General features: G+C 47.1%; 2 protein-coding genes across 4 annotated transcripts in view; one reads left to right on the top strand and one right to left on the bottom strand.

Moving 5' to 3' along the window:
• The first annotated feature begins 141 nt into the window (after positions 1–141).
• sar1b (secretion associated, Ras related GTPase 1B) lies at positions 142–6,802 on the top strand. 2 transcript variants are annotated; one of them, XM_078107038.1, is made up of 8 exons: positions 160–274; positions 307–325; positions 2,502–2,577; positions 4,119–4,238; positions 4,371–4,436; positions 4,569–4,672; positions 4,990–5,121; positions 5,430–6,802. In XM_078107038.1, the coding sequence occupies exons 3-8, from the start codon at positions 2,520–2,522 to the stop codon at positions 5,544–5,546; spliced, it is 597 nt and encodes a 198-aa protein (XP_077963164.1). In that variant the 5' UTR covers positions 160–274; positions 307–325; positions 2,502–2,519; the 3' UTR covers positions 5,547–6,802. The 2 variants fall into 2 exon arrangements, with proteins under 2 accessions (XP_077963163.1, XP_077963164.1); XM_078107037.1 differs by having other exon boundaries at positions 142–534.
• Positions 6,803–7,676: 874 nt separating this feature from the next.
• The window catches only part of jade2 (jade family PHD finger 2), a 64,919-nt gene continuing 55,847 nt past the window's right edge, over positions 7,677–16,748 (bottom strand). For both annotated transcript variants that reach the window (XM_078107019.1, XM_078107020.1), the window contains 3 exons: positions 15,574–15,702; positions 11,731–11,876; positions 7,677–11,299 (listed from right to left, as the gene is read on the bottom strand). In XM_078107019.1, the coding sequence (XP_077963145.1) occupies positions 10,625–11,299; positions 11,731–11,876; positions 15,574–15,702 (950 nt within the window). In that variant the 3' untranslated portion in view covers positions 7,677–10,624. The remainder of the gene's footprint in view (positions 11,300–11,730; positions 11,877–15,573; positions 15,703–16,748) is intronic.

Below are 16,748 nucleotides of genomic sequence, written 5' to 3'. Positions count from 1 at the left end.
TTGGTAAACTTGTAACATATTCTATCAACAGATATTCAGTGCATTGAGTGTTAAAATTTGTTGTTGTTTTTAAAGCGGAACGCTCAGATTGTACGTTAGTTCTTCTACCGGAAATTTGATTGTGAAACACAAACAGGAAGCAGCTGGTGAGAGTTTTGGGGAGTTGCTGGACAGCCATTGCAGTGTCGTGGCTCAGTAACAAAATACGAAAAAGAGGAGAGGAGGACCTGGCATTTCGCAGGCTCTTTTTGGGGGGTGGACCGGCAGACAAATTTACATGATTAGAAAATCAACACTCGGTAAATTACTCTACACCTAAAAACGGGTGAGTTTTTAAATATATTTTCTCAACCGCGGCCAGAAAAAAAAAGATTCGCTAGCGAGTTATCCCGGCTGCTGACGATGCAACGTTAGCATTGCTAAGACCGAGTTGGCTACCTCGCTCATCCCCGAAGAGCTTCTGGGTAAAGTTGACCCGCTGTTGGGTGTATTTCAACACGCATCTGTTACTGAAAAGGAAACATTCCAACGAGTGTAAGTCTCCATGTGTTGCCGGTAACGCGGGAAAGTGTTACTCTGGCGAACGGCTGAAAAGCTAACGTAGCTAGCAGCCCCTCGATGCTACGTTGCCTGCTGGAGAATATGACACGTATCTAGTAGCTTCCTGTTAGCCAACCCGTCGGTCGGCCTCAACCAGACTTTACAAAGGTACACTTAGCGTATCTGCCGTACCTTGATGGGACTTTGTTATATTACTGAAATATGCGTGTTGTTGTTTTTTACAGCAGAACTAGCCAGAAACCGCTAATCGATGTAATGTTACGGTTAAGCTAACGGTTAGCTAACTTCGCTGCTACGTTGACAGCGGTTGTGATAGCTGGACGTGAAAGACAGTGACTTTTACTGTGTAGTGGACAGTTGTCCCTCCGAGTCACGACGCCTGCCTGGAATCTTAAGAGATACGTAACTAGAAATTAAAAGGTGGTGGTCTTGATTTGGCAACTGAAACACTTTTATTACTCATGTGTTTACGCAGCTACCGTATTTTCAAGTAGCTCTCCTGTTATCCGGTTGAGGAAACATTTCCAGTTAGAAAGAAGGAAAAAAGATAATCCTACCGAGAATACTAGAGGGGAAGTGGTAACACTTGTTGCTTGGTGAATTTGGGCTTCTTCATAATCATATTCATTCCTAAACATCCATTTCCGTGTGGATTTCATTCATTACAGATGTGTCGATGAAAGGCTCAGAGATCATTTCTCGGTCACTTGCTCCGCTGCGCGCTACACGACCGAAACGGTGACCAGAAGATCGCTGTGTTCCCTTCACTTTGATGTCGTTGTCCGGGCTTGTTGACACTCTTGCCTCCCTTTTAAACAGCAACCCCAGCTGCTTTGGAACAGTTACACAGGCTCTTGCAGGATACGTGGCCATGTTTAGCGGTGGTTGTGCTCCGTTGCCTTTTAACAGTTTCACCTTCACAGCTGCATCTCGCAGCCACACGTGGCAGGCAGCATTGTTCTCCAACAGCAAAGGCATCGGGCCACAAGGGATCAGCGACCGAGGTGTAGTTCAGCTGTGTTTGCGTGGTCGTGACCTTTGACTACCTTATCCTTCAGCCCTGGAGTTGTTTGCAGGTTACGTAACTGGGGCCAGAGGTCGGCACCAGCTACCTGGCTGTCAGGCCTCTGTGCACAGAAAAGGGCATGGAAACGAGTTGGAGAACTCTCACTCTCTCTCTCTCACTCACTCACTCACTCAGGGTGGTGAATGAACAAAGACCGTTTTGCTCACTCAGTATTACAATCATGCTAGTTTAGGGGGAAAGGCTGAGACTTCTCCTCCGAGGCCTCAGACGGCTCGTGTTGATCAAATCAATCGTGTTTTGAGGAGCGTGTCCTGAGACTCTTGCTGGAAATGAGCTAATCATCAGCATAGCTACATTGTCCTTATCACCCGCTGACAATATCAATTCAATGTTGTATGTATGATCAGTGAACCTCTGAGCTTTTATGGGGTTCTGTGTTGAAGGGTTGTGATTTTTTTCCCTATTGATCTAACTGTCTCCTTTTCTGATCCTACTTTTTAGACCTGGATGTTTTTCAGCAAAACCAGGCCCGTTGTAGTTTTAACATTAAGACAGAAGCTGTGAGATCAAATGTAATCTTTCCAATTCATTATCATTTTTACTCGCTTATTAAGATTTTAAATCAGAACTCTAGCAGAACATATTGTGTAATAACACAATATATTTGAGCTTCAGCCTTTCCACGCGGTCCAGCGTTTTGAGCAAACAGGAGCCGAGTGGAAACATAAACCACTGTTTAAAAGATCTCTGCTTAGATTGTCTGTCCAATGTTGTGACAACTCTTTGTGCTTCAGTGTTCGGGAGGAAGGACACCGTCTTAATGCGGCCGTCCAAACTCTCCAATTTCCTCTTTCTCCGTGTGTGTATTCATGTGTTCTTACGTCTGTCCCTTTTCCTATTTCTTGTTTTTCAGGATTTAACAGCTCCAGATATGGCGTTCATCATAGACTGGATTTATAGCGGGTTCAATAGTGTACTACAGATGTTAGGTAAGTGCTCCCGATCGGACGCTCTGACAAATAGTAAATCTGGAAACTGGTGTAGTGAGAACCACTAAGCTGTTAGATTGTAATGTAACATGGTGAACTGGTTAATATGGGAGAGCATTTAGTGTGGAGACTAATTGAACACCTACAACTACTAATTAGCCTGATACCTCAATCCCCAACATTGGTGTGCGTGGCGGTTTCGTCACTAGGGTTCCTTTTCTGTTGTGCTAGCGGCTGCGTTTCTCTACGTGGTTTGTTGACGTTGTGTTCAGCATTCTCCAATCTGACTCACACATACCAGAGATGTTTCTGGAGGCGCCGCTCCTCGCATGCTAACCCGTCCATCAGACGGCTTAACAATGTCCTTCTATTCCTGGCCACTTCTCAATGTTAAAATATGAATATCAGCGTGACATGACCGCTTGGTCACGCTTATAAATCCACATTTAATGGATGCCCTTCTCTCTAACATGAATTTCAGTTCAAAATCTTCCACTTAGCGTTGCTGCACCCGAGGGAACGTTAGCTCGCTAGCCGTAAGGAGCTGTGATGCTTTGTTTTAATAGCAATGTTTTCATGTGGGTTAACCATTGTGCATTCCTCATTAAACTCCCAGACGTCTGAGAATAGCTTCTTTAAAAGCTGCCGTGTAGTCGGCTGGAGTCTGATTCAGATCCCACCAACTGTCGACGAGCAAAGAACCTGTTTCAGGAGAGAAAATCTGCTCCCTGCTATGCAACAACGTTTTGCTTCACTTTACTACTCTTTTGATAATTTATTACCAAAGTAACTTGACTGACAAAACATAACATTTTAAAGACCGAATTATACCACAAGAATATAACTGCAGCGCCAGAGGAGTGCTGGCATCTTATTCACTTTCAATGAATCACTGCTCCTTTTTCATTTGCCGATCCTGTGCAATGCAGTCTGAGGAAACCTTTCAAAGGCGAATGCGTCCCCAAAGCTTTGCTGCATCATCACATGGCTTAAGGGGTAACATCCAATGACGCATTTCATTTGCTCCTGACTTTATACAACAAGCTGGTTTTACCTGTTTTTTTTTAGAGAGACCTGTTTCTCTGCTAATAACAATACAAGATCGAGAATGACAAACCACCGCCCAACCCTGCTGCTATGTGAGCCTGAAAAGGCTCTCAAAGGACCAACAGGTACCCTCAGTTTTTGCGCCACGTGTTCAGTGATGTCGAGCCGGTGGCGTCTTTCCTGTTGCACAGCGGTGGCGCCCGGTAGACCCGAGGCAGCCAGAAGCCCCTGAATGGAGTCATCGACGCCACGACCAGGGAGACTAAGTTTGGGTTAGGCCGACTCGGGATGCTCATTTCAGGGGAAGAAAGATGAGCTAAACCAGCAGGTGGAGCACAGCCACCTTCTACCCCCATGTTGGATTGTTGATCCACTGCAGGTCTCAGCACAACAGAGCCGTACGCCGCTTTTTATATCCGCTGACTCATAGAGGGGAAGCATTCAGTATGACACATCTGGACGTCTTTCCTTAAATTCCTCTGGCTTTGCTTCAGGTCTGTACAGGAAATCTGGCAAGTTAGTATTTCTTGGCCTCGACAACGCCGGAAAAACGACGCTACTGCACATGCTCAAAGACGACAGACTGGGACAGCATGTGCCAACCTTGCACCCGAGTGAGTCTCTCTCCCTCTCTCCCTCTCTCTCCTCTCTCCTCTCTCTCTCTCTCTCACACGTGTAATTGAGTTGCGTGTGGAAGGCCACCAATACCATGTTTGTTTGTTGACAATTTGTTTTTCTCCCTCCAGCCTCAGAAGAGCTGACCATTGCCGGCATGACCTTCACCACCTTCGACCTTGGAGGCCATCAACAAGGTACGACGGCGGCGCGTGTAGATGTTTGTATTCCTTGGTGGGCGGGTGGAGGTCCGATAGAAGCCGGTCAGTGTGGTGCTTTGGGTCTGTGCAGCGGGTGAAAGGCTGACGTTGTTGTCTCGGCCCCGACAGCCCGCAGAGTGTGGAAGAACTACCTGCCGGCCATCAACGGTATCGTCTTCCTGGTGGATTGTGCAGACCTCGCCAGATTGACCGAATCAAAGGCAGAACTTGACGTGAGTACCTTTTGACCCGGTACCCGGTAAGCAGATTAAAATCAGTAAAACTCGATCCAGTTGCTCAAAAATGACATTCGAATACAATTTTTGTCCCAAATATGTCCGGCTTCATTCAGTGATTTATTTATTTTTTTTACATTCGAACATTAATATAGTTTTTAAAAAACTATTCCAATATATATTTGAATGTAGAATATTCGTTGACAGCCCTACTCGCCTGATAGTATCTGAATAAGATGATTAAAGGCCAGTTTGCCTCTGCATTGCATCCTATCGAACCTGTGTAGTCTAATCTAGTATCTCCCCCCCATCAGGCGCTGATGACGGACGAGACCATCGGAAACGTGCCCATCCTGATCCTGGGCAACAAGATCGACAGACCAGAGGCCATCAGCGAGGAGAAGCTGAGGGAGGTCTTTGGGCTGTACGGACAGACCACAGGGAAGGTGGGCGCCGCACGCCGCCGTGTGACCTCTGTGGGGGGAGGGGCCTCAAAGGAAAAGGAAGAGAAGTTGAACAGAGAAAAGACGGCTCCCTAAAACTGACTTTTGCCGGGTTTAGTATCTTCTCGCTGGAGTTTTACTTTTCTTATGCAAAGTAACGCAACACATCTACACGTTTGTAAAAATGAATTTCATGTCTTCACTTGAGAACAACAACGTCGTCGCTCTCCGTGTCGGGATGTCTAGAGGACCAAAGCAACGTAACGTACGATGAAGTGTCTCTGGCGTGACTCCCGTTCTTGTTCTTGCAGGGAACCATCGCCATGAAGGAGCTGAACACGAGACCTCTGGAGGTGTTCATGTGCAGCGTGCTGAAGAGGCAGGGCTACGGAGAGGGCTTCCGCTGGCTCTCCCAGTACATCGACTAGACCACCATCAGGGGGCCGGGGGCGCTAATCCCAGACCCTCAAGACCACCACCAGGACCAACACTCAGCCCCCGCTCTTGGTTAGAACAAGAGAGACCAGTACAACCGGATCCCAATAGACTTTTATTGGTCGAACATTTGGTTCCCGCACTTACAGAATTCCTACCAGTTTACACACACACACACACACACACACGTTTTCATCTCTGTGTGTTCTTCTCACATCACATTGGTTCCACAGAGAAAGGATCCCCCCCCCTCTCTCTCAAGCTCTCACCTGTTGGGTGTGATGGTAGATGCATTATAACTGTAAATCTGTACATGTATCCATTGGCATATCGATTGCCCCCCCCCGTCCTCCCCCCGCTCGTCCACTCACAATGAGAGAGCATCATAGTTGTATTCATTGCGGTACACTTTTTAACAGTAAAGACATTCATTCAACCTAGTATTTACATAGTCCTCTTGTTTCCTTTACATGATATTTTGGTAAATATTAACAACAAACAGCCCCCACCGTAGTGGTGTGGCTCCGTCACCCAGTTATTGGAAATGGACCAGTGCATCTCTTCGCTTATCAGAAGTTACTTAAAGACTTAGAACGCTTTAGTTCCAGACTTCTCTAAAAGAGCTGCATGGAGGGATGGGGGGGGGGGGGTAGTATAGTGTTTTTTAATAAATAAGGCGTGTCGTAAAAACCCCGGGAGGAGTTGGGTGAAATCCTGTAGATTGCTCTTCGGTTGTTGGATGAAAGAAGACTGAAGTAACCATGGCGACGGAGGGAGGCGGGGTTTGGACCTTTTTGAATGGATTAAATCTAGTGACCAGGTGTAGATAACGGAGGATGCAGAAATGCCTCCCAGAAAGGTACCGTGTGTGTGTGTGTGTGTGTGTGTGTGTGTACCAACATGTACACGCACACACATTAAAAGTACATAAACAGCGTACATGGATTTTGTATTTAGAGCTGGTATCCTTTGATCTATGTGCATTACCAGAAACTATTATGCATGCCTTGTTCTTTTGATTTTTTTAATGATCATTATTCCGGAGAGTACCTCATGAGGGGGGTTGTGGGGGGGGGATGCCAAACTGGGAATAAGCAGATTGTCATGTTTTTTTTTTTTTTAACAATCAATGACATTTTGCGTAATATTTTTGTTTTGTTTCTGTCCCTTTTGTGTGTCCTTGGTTCCCCTCGTGAGGAGGGCGGGACGCTGTTTGCATCATAAAAATGTAATAAATGTTTTCAATGAATAACAGGCTTTAACATCCATCCACATGTTTTCCTTTCTATATCAGATTATCCGTGGGAGAAATATTTAGTTGTTTAAGTACCCACACAACTGTATACAAAACGCCAAGAAAATAAAAGTACAGAAATATCAGTATCAATAGAAACGTGCACCTACACCATCTGGCCACTGGGTGGTGCTCGTTAATACTGTAGGACGGAGGTCCCCAACCACCGGGCTCACCACAAAAACAATCGTTTCACTTGACATTTGATCGGATTCTCTCCTCATTGCTATGGATACAGATGGATCTGTACCTATAAGATGCAGATGTTAAAGAGGGATGATTCAGTGACACGTTCTCTCTCTAACACACTCGTCCTCTGGTTTTATGGCTCATCTTCACCTTCAGCAGTCTGGTAAATAGCCTTCCTCTGCAAGCAAAGCTGACACACACACTCCCTCCAGCAAATGTCCTTGGGTAAAGTATCTGGAAAGTAGTAGTAGTGGACTTGTGAAATAAAGTGTTATTTATACATATCTATTGACTAATATATAATCTGGCTCCCGCAGACTCCATATAAGGAAAGTAAAAGCAACTTTTGCTGCTATGGCTCGTCTTCAGTCTTCCATCCTCTGCGCTGTGGCTCATGTTTTCTTTGTGCTTCTAGTTTCATTCTGCTTCTGGATGAAGTGGCGTGAAATTGTTATTATATATTAATATTTCAGAGGGAAATTCAGTTTTATAAATGTTTGAAGCTCTGTAAAAGTTTGTCTTAATGTAGCTACAAGTAGCATCTGCTAGAAAGCATCAAAGTTTAAAAGTAATACTTAGAGATAAGACAATTTATACTATCAAAGTACACGTGTTTTAGTGATGAACAGGAGGCACAGAGTACACAAAGCTGCTTTATTGACTCACTGGCTCCATCAGATGGGGTGGAGGGGGCGGGGCCAGGGGGGGGGGTGCAGCCGTCATTAAGGCAACACAAACAGCATGCAGATACAGTCACAGGAAACATCGTCATATTGCTTTTCAAAGTCTCGCTTAAAACATTGAAATTGTACAAAAAGGAAGAAAATAGTTTTTTTTGCACTAATGAAAAATACATTTTTTAATATTTCCCCCCTACAAAGAAGATTCTAATACAAGAAAAATAAATATAGCAAAAAAAGCCAAAAAATAATTTAAAATAGCTCTTCTTTTTCCTATAGGTTCAATAGTTATCTTTGCTATTAACAAATGGCACAACATTCTTTGCAACAAAGAACACAGAAGGAGATACTCCTGCAACATTCATATTATTGTGTTGAAGAACCGATGGGGGGGGGGGGCACAGGAAAGATCTAACACCTTCAGGACAAATGAGTCAGGGGGGGGGGGCGCTCTGATTGGACAATGTGTATTTGAATTAAAAATATCACTTAAGAACCAATTTGATATAAAATAACCTCACGATGCTGAATGATACTTGTATATTGTATAAAATAATATATATAATATATTATTTAAGAGAGAGAGAAACACAAAGGAGATAAACAGAGAGTCTAGTTTGGAAGAGGAAGAAGAGAGACTTTAGAAAGTAAAGGAAACGCAAGATGAAGATAGAGAGGAGAGAGAGAAAGGACAGCAAGGGTTCTGTTCATATTAGCTGTTGCCCTCTGGCTCCGGGTCAGAGACGTCTCCCCCTGAGGAGGTTCTGGGGAGGTTCTGAGGAGGTTCTGGGGAAGCCGGCCCTGCTGAGAAACTCCAGAGGTCTCTGCGAGGCCACGCCCCCACCAGCGCGGTCACATGCTACTATGAAATAAGGGAGAGAGCGTAAGAAGCGCCAAAGCTGTGAATATAGAATCATCAGTTTGAGTTTAGCGAGGCTGCACAGCATCTAGGGAGGAAATAATCTCAGCCCCCCCCCCCCCCTCTGAGGAGCCCCCCCGCAGTGAGCACTCGGTTGGTTTCCCCACTAGCCGGCAGATGCTACTTGTAGCTAAAGGCCTCGCTAACACCACGAGCTACGTCTCTACTCCACACATGGAGACATGGATGCGCGTATTGTGGTCCTATGCGCTGCTGCAGGTACCAGTGGGGGCCGGGGGGAGCGGGGACCCTGTCAGACCACTGGTGTGTGTGTGTGTGTGTGTGTGTGTGGTCAGATACGCTGCCTCGATACACTGACCGGTTCTTTGGCGTGCTCGTGATACGGAGGAAGAAGTCAGTGTCCCTCCATCAGAGAATAACTGTGATTATTAATTCATTGACTGGTGGTCAAACTGAGAGGAGGATCAGGCTCAGTAGTGTCGTAAAACTCGCCAAATAATATATATATATATATATATATACACACACATTAATCGCGTATTTTTTAAAAGTGTTTTTCTTCTAAAGACTAAATCTTACAAGTCATGAGTAATCACTTTAGAAAGCGTGTATTTGAGACACTGTTGTTGTCTGAAGATGTTGCAGGTGGAACGTGTTGAACTCGCGACTCTTCCTCTCGTCCTCGTGCACTTCGCTCTCCATCGTCTAACGTGCCAACGATGTGCCCACATTTAGCAGGACGTTTTTCAACCACGTCCTTTAGGCACCCGGTGGTGGTCCTCTGCAGACCGTGTGCCTCGCGGGGTAACGTTAGACGTAGAGATGGAAGTAGCCTAGCTGCTAGCTTAGCATAGCGGTGCGTGAGTTCTTCTGTTTGACACGTGGAGTAATTCCTCTCCATCTTCAGCCACCATCTCGCTCTCTCCGATCCGACTGAGCGCAGCCAGCGGCCCATTTGTCTCCCCGGACCACTTTGTGTACTTTGTGCACAAAGCTGCGTTATCTGCGCTAAAATATTTCATCGCATTAATCACGCAGATTAATACCTTAACTTGTAATCGATTTAGATATCCATGTACATGTATTTCTGTTTTAAGTCAAAACCTATAATTTTGATTATTTCATTAAAAGTTTTCTTTAACCCCTGAGACTAAGTAAAAAATACAAAAAGTATTTAGTCGTTTCTCTCTCTCTCTCTATATATATATATATATTTATATATATAATTTATTTACATTCAACTAAAACTCTAAGCGTTGAATTCCAGTCTGCTGGGACTGGACCGCGCTGCAGGGATCTGGGTGGGGGGGCGGTGGTGGGGGGGGGTTGATTGGAGGCAAAACGCTGCGTTCACTTCCTGGTTTCAGGCACTCACTGTTAAGGTGACAAGGGGCCCCGGGCCGTAACCACGGCAACAGGCTTTCCTTCTCGTCTGATTGTTACGAATCCGATTGAGGAACGACTGATTGATCTGCTTACTGATTGTTTGGTTGATCGATATAAGGTCGGGGGGGGTGTGGGGGGGGGGGCGACAGAAGGCACAGAGTTTCTATGAGGGGGTTTTTCTCTCCAAAGATTCAGGATCGAAGATTTAGGAAGAATTTGGAATGATGAGATATCTTCTCAACGTGTGTGTGGGACTCAAGCAGAATCTTGAGATCGGTTATTTAGAATGAGATCTTTAACTTGTACCTGGAGCCCCGCCCTGAATGACCACGCTGCTCGTGTCACGGCGTGACCAGCTGGTTGTGCTTTTAGAGGCTTTTTAGAGGCTTATAGAGGCTTTTAGAGGCTCAACACACCGTCCGGCTCCAACAATAACAACAACAATGAGAATAATGCCCCCAAGTGTTTGTGTCAGAGGAAAGTACTCAGATGATCTGGAATAGAAAAGCAAAGGGGGGCGTGATGTCAGCTGGGCACACGGCGCCTGAGGCAAGCCGCTACATTCGACCCCCCCCCGAAGAAACCAAAACAATCCGGCGAGAGGCGCCCGAAGGATCTTCTCTCTGAGGACGTCTCGCTCCTCTACGAGGCCAGCACGCTCCTTCTCAGCAGCTCCTCCTTCCCAGAATGCAACAGCGGCAGGCGCAGTTTGCGGGAGCGCTTGTCCGGGTCGCTCTGCTCGCCGTCGGAGAAGTATCCCTCGGTGTCGCCGGGGTCCGGGGGGGTCGAGTCCTTTCCCGCTGGCGGCAGGCCCGCGCACTCCGGGCCCCCCCCCGGGGCCACGGCCGCGCCACTGCCCCCCCTCCCTCTGGACCTGCCCTGGCGGGACAGGCGTAGCCGCGGCACGGCGGCCTCGCAGGCCGGACCCTCCCCGGCGGAGACGCTGTCCCACGGCCCGCGGTCCTCCGAGATGTGACAGGAATCCATCTTGGAGGTGGGCGGCGGCGGCGGCGGGGCCCGGTGGGGGTCGCTGCTCTGCGTCTGGTGCCGGTGAAGGTAGTGGTGCAAGGCTTTGGGGGGGCCACGGGGCTTCTCCCCTCTCCGGCCCACGTGACTGGGCATCTCCTCCGCCGCGCTTTCTCGCTGCTTGGCGGCGGGGGGGCAGCTGGCGGCGGCGGCGGAGGGCTGCGGGGGCCCCCGGGGGCCGCGGCTCTTGCTGCTCCCTCGCGGCTTGCGGCCCAGTTGAGGCGTCTTCCAGGTGGACTGCAGGGAGTTCTCCAGCCTCAGGTTGAGCAGGCTCTCCTCGCCCTGCAGGAGCTGGGGGGGTTGAGGGAGGACGAGAAGGGAGAAACTTACTTAAATCAGCGGGGGGGGGGGGGGGGGGGGGCATAAACAGCTTCATGTCTACGGGGGCCTGTTTATGATGAACCTGCACTCTCATCCATTTCACAGCTTGTTTGTTTCTTAGGTTGCTGCTTAAGAACCCCCCCCCCCCCCCCCCCCCCCTCGCAGGACGTGAGTTTTGTTCTGTTAAAGAAACACAGTGTTCCTGTTTTGTTTCTTGGCCCTGAACACATCCCCAAACAATGGAATGCTCTCTGGTGGGATCCCCCCCCCCCCCCCCCATATCGATGCACAAACAGAGCACAGTCCTGAGGAGAACAGCTGATCTGCATGGTGATAATAAACTTGTGTGTAGACGAGTGAAATGTGTTAGATGAAGGAGTTTAGGAGGGGGGGGGGCTCACCTGGTCGGAGAGCAGGCTGCCGCTCTTGTCCCGGTGTTGACCCCCCAGCGCCCACTGGCTCAGCATGTCGTCGGCGGTGATCTGAACCGTCTGAGCGAGCCAGCTGTCGAACAAAGAGTCGTCCAGCGGGAAGGACGTGGACAGACCTGAGGGGGGGGGGCAAAGACAACAGCAGGGCAGATAAGCGTGATCCTTCTCGTACATAGAACACGTTTTATCGGTACCAGGCTTCCCACGAATACTCCTCTCGTAACACCCTTTGATGACCGATTGGATCTGTATTTATATTTGTGAGTAATTTGTACTTTTGTAATGTGGGACGTTCTCGATAAAGTTCTTAAAATAAAATTATTACAATTTCCTCATGCGACCGATCTGTGATGCCACTGCGACCCACTAGAGGGTCGCGGCACACACTTTGAGAAACACTGGATTAACGAGAGAAATCGTTTTTTTAACTGTCAAAGCACGGATCTAAGTCGACACATCTGTATTCACAGTGAGCCCCCCCCCCCCCCCCAAGTCGTCCTGAAGGACAGATTAAATGTTCCAATTGCCGATGGATTAAACAGATATCTTTCACTCTGAGACGTCGGCTCTCATCCGCTGTGGGACGAACCGTCTCTTAGCAACACGTAAAATACAAGCAGCGGTTGACAAGAACATTATGAGGACATAAATGAGACTTCTCGTCTTCTCTTTCTCTCCATCCTGAGCCTTTAATGATCTGCCAGCAGGACGCCAGGAGGTGCTGTGAGAGTGGCTTCAACACACACACACACACACACACACACACACACACACCGGGTTGTTTCCATGACGCAGCATGTCTCTGCAGGAGTGGAGAGATCACCGAGGGGGGGGGGGGGGGGGGGGGAGGAAAGGAGCCGCTGACGAAGTGTAAGGTCGACAGGAGGGGAACCTGAAGCGTGCTCACATGCGTTATGACATGAACCTTCACGGCAGCAGCTACGTGAGCTCGTTGCTATGGACGCTGTTGAAGGTTGGAATGAAGAGCTGTCATCGTGTTTAAAGTCTAAAAGCCAAAGTGTTATAAGTTCGGTGGAAATGTCCATTTTAAAAAGGCTAAAGGCCAACAAATGTGCTTCAAAGGAGAATAAATCAGCAGATAGAATATTTAGAATTATGAAAATGTTTGGATCCAATAAATGTCCTCACACGGATGGAGGCGCTCTGCTGAGACGTCAGTCATAATAACAAACATGATAAAAAGCCTGATAATCAAATACATATATCAATGAATGCGTATTATTTACACTTCATGTTTGCTAAAAAAGGTCTGCAGCTGACTGAGACTAGAGACAAGACTAGAGACTAAACTAGACCTGAGACTAGAGACAAGACTAGAGACAAGACTAGAGACTAAACTAGACCTGAGACTAGAGACAAGACTAGAGACTAAACTAGACCTGAGACTAGAGACAAGACTAGAGACTAAATTAGACCTGAGACTAGAGACAAGACTAGAGACTAAACTAGACCTGAGACTAGAGACAAGACTAGAGACAAGACTAGAGACTAAACTAGACCTGAGACTAGAGACAAGACTAGAGACAAGACTAGAGACTAAACTAGACCTGAGACTAGAGACAAGACTAGAGACTAAACTAGACCTGAGACTAGAGACAAGACTAGAGACTAAATTAGACCTGAGACTAGAGACAAGACTAGAGACTAAACTAGACCTGAGACTAGAGACAAGACTAGAGACAAGACTAGAGACTAAACTAGACCTGAGACTAGAGACAAGACTAGAGACTAAACTAGACCTGAGACTAGAGACAAGACTAGAGACTAAATTAGACCTGAGACTAGAGACAAGACTAGAGACTAAACTAGACCTGAGACTAGAGACAAGACTAGAGACTAAACTAGACCTGAGACTAGAGACAAGACTAGAGACTAAACTAGACCTGAGACTAAACTAGACCTGAGACTAGAGACAAGACTAGAGACTAAATTAGACCTGAGACTAGAGACAAGACTGGAGACTAAACTAGACCTGAAACAAGACTGGAGACTAAACTAGACCTGAGACAAGACTGGAGACTAAACTAGACCTGATACTAGAGACAAGACTGGAGACTAAACTAGACCTGAGACAAGACTGGAGAATAAACTAGACCTGATACTAGAGACAAGACTAGAGACTAAATTAGACCTGAGACTAGAGACAAGACTGGAGACTAAACTACACCTGAAACAAGAGTGGAGACTAAACTAGACCTGATACTAGAGACAAGACTGGAGACTAAACTAGACCTGAGACAAGACTGGAGAATAAACTAGACCTGATACTAGAGACAAGACTAGAGACTAAATTAGACCTGAGACTAGAGACAAGACTGGAGACTAAACTAGACCTGAGACAAGACTGGAGACTAAACTAGACCTGATACTAGAGACAAGACTAGAGACTAAATTAGACCTGATACTAGAGACAAGACTAGAGACTAAACTAGACTTGAGACTAGAGACGAGACTGGAGACTAAACTAGACCTGATACTAGAGACAAGACTAGAGACTAAATTAGACCTGATACTAGAGACAAGACAAGAGACTAAACTAGACCTGAAACTAGAGAAAAGACTTGATACTAAATTAGACCTGATACTAGAGACAAGACTAGAGACTAAATTAGACCTGAGACTACAGACAAGACTAGAGACTAAACTAGACATGAGACTACAGACAAGACTAGAGACTTAACTTGACCTGAGACTAGACTAGAGACTTAACTAGACCAGAGACTAAAGACATGACTAGACCTGAGACTAGACTAGAGACTTTAGAATACAAACTACCTACTAGAGACCAGACTCAACTAGACCTGAGACTAGAGAGTTGAGACTAGACTAGACTACAGCCTAGATAATACAGACCAGACACTATACTAGAGACTCGACTAGAGATTAAAGACTAGACCTGAGAATAGAGACTACAGACCAGAGTTAAGACTGGACCTGCTGACTAAACACTAGACTAGACACTAAAGTAGAGACTAGACACTAGAGTAGAGACTAGACACTAGACCAGACACTAGAGTAGAGACTAGACACTAGAGTAGAGACTAGACTAGAGACTAGACACTAGAGTAGAGACTAGACACTTGACTAGAGACTAGACACTAGAGTAGAGACTAGACACTTGACTAGAGACTAGACAGTAGAGTAGAGACTAGTGGCGTCCCCTTAATGGACCTGCTACATGTCGTCTCCATCCCAGGACGCACCGAGACGAAGCCCCCGGAGACGGGACCAGATGGCCGATCGAAATCACTCACACACTCACACACACACACACACACACACACACACACACACACACATTCAGACACTCACATGCTGAGACTGTGACATATGAACACATACGGCATGCAAAAACAAACACACGGAGGACACGCACGGCTTGATTGTCATGGTAACACGTGGTGAGAGATGATCTCACAGCATCTATCCGACATCAGTCAGAAGAGGAACCTTCCTCTCCTTCGTCCTGCCTCATTGCTCACTGTGAGCTGGCGGGGGGGCGAGGCCTGGGGGGGGGGGGGGGGTGTAACCAGTGCTAAGTACACATATCTAACCTTCTGAATGCAAAAGAGCCAATCAGATGATAGCAGGCCGACACCGAGGTGAGATAGCCTCAAAGCCTCAGAGCTGATTTGGAGGACGTTTTTCAGCCCCCTCACACCTGCTAATGAGGCACTTGACCATCGGGGGGGGGGTGTGGGGGGGTTCTGGGGCGATATTTGCAACCTTACTTCTGCTGAGAGGAGAAAATGTTCACGAGCATCTTCATCCAGTGACACACACAATATGTACCTAGTTCTCTCAGCAGCGAGCCGTTCTCCGGCTTCAGGCGGTCCTTCTTCTCCGGGCTGCTCTTCCTCCTCTCCTTCCCTCTCTCCTTCGCTCTGCTCTGCTTGCTCCTTTCGCCCTTCTGGCTTTTCTCTGGAGGAGGACAGACTCGGGTTAGAGGACAGACTCCAGTTCGAGGACAGACTTGGTTTTTGAAGACAAACTCGGGTTGGAGGACAGACTCGGTTTTGAAGACAGACTCGGGTTAGAGGACAGACTCGGGTTAGAGGACAGACTCGGTTTAGAGGACAGACTCGGGTTAGAGGACAGACTCGGGTTAGAGGACAGACTCAGGTGTTAGAGGACAGACTCAGGTGTTAGAGGACAGACTCAGGTTAGAGGACAGACTCAGGTGTTAGAGGACAGACTCGGTTTAGAGGACAGACTCGGTTTAGAGGACAGACTCAGGTGTTAGAGGACAGACTCTGGTTAGAGGACAGACTCAGGTGTTAGAGGACAGACTTGGGTTAGAGGACAGACTCAGGTGTTAGAGGACAGACTCAGGTGTTTGAGGACAGACTCGGGTTAGAGGACAGACTCAGGTGTTAGAGGACAGACTCGGTTTAGAAGACAGACTCAGGTGTTAGAGGACAGACTCGGGTTAGAGGACAGACTCAGGTGTTAGAGGACAGACTCTGGTTAGAGGACAGACTCAGGTGTTAGAGGACAGACTTGGGTTAGAGGACAGACTCAGGTGTTTGAGGACAGACTCGGGTTAGAGGACAGACTCGGGTTAGAGGACAGACTCAGGTGTTAGAGGACAGACTCGGTTTAGAAGACAGACTCAGGTGCTAGAGGACAGACTCGGGTTAGAGGACAGACTCAGGTGTTAGAGGACAGACTCGGGTTAGAGGACAGACTCAGGTGTTAGAGGACAGACTCAGGTGTTAGAGGACAGACTTGGGTTAGAGGACAGACTCTGGTGTTAGAGGACAGACTCGGGTTAGAGGACAGAATGCTCCTCATTGAGCCTCCTGCTCGATCCACACCTGAAGGTGCATCTCAAGCTGGAGGAGGTAATCTAGTTAAAGACTCGATAGATAGAAGACGTGAGACGCGATTCCACTGTTATTATTGATATTATAAATGATTATCATTGTTATTACTAATATTAGTATTATTGTTATTATTATTATTGT

The sequence above is a fragment of the Gasterosteus aculeatus genome, chromosome 7 (assembly GCF_964276395.1).
Source record: "Gasterosteus aculeatus chromosome 7, fGasAcu3.hap1.1, whole genome shotgun sequence".
Classification (NCBI taxonomy): Eukaryota; Metazoa; Chordata; class Actinopteri; order Perciformes; family Gasterosteidae; genus Gasterosteus; species Gasterosteus aculeatus.
Note: the sequence above shows the minus strand (reverse complement) of the source record. Positions and strands in the feature narration are given on the sequence as shown.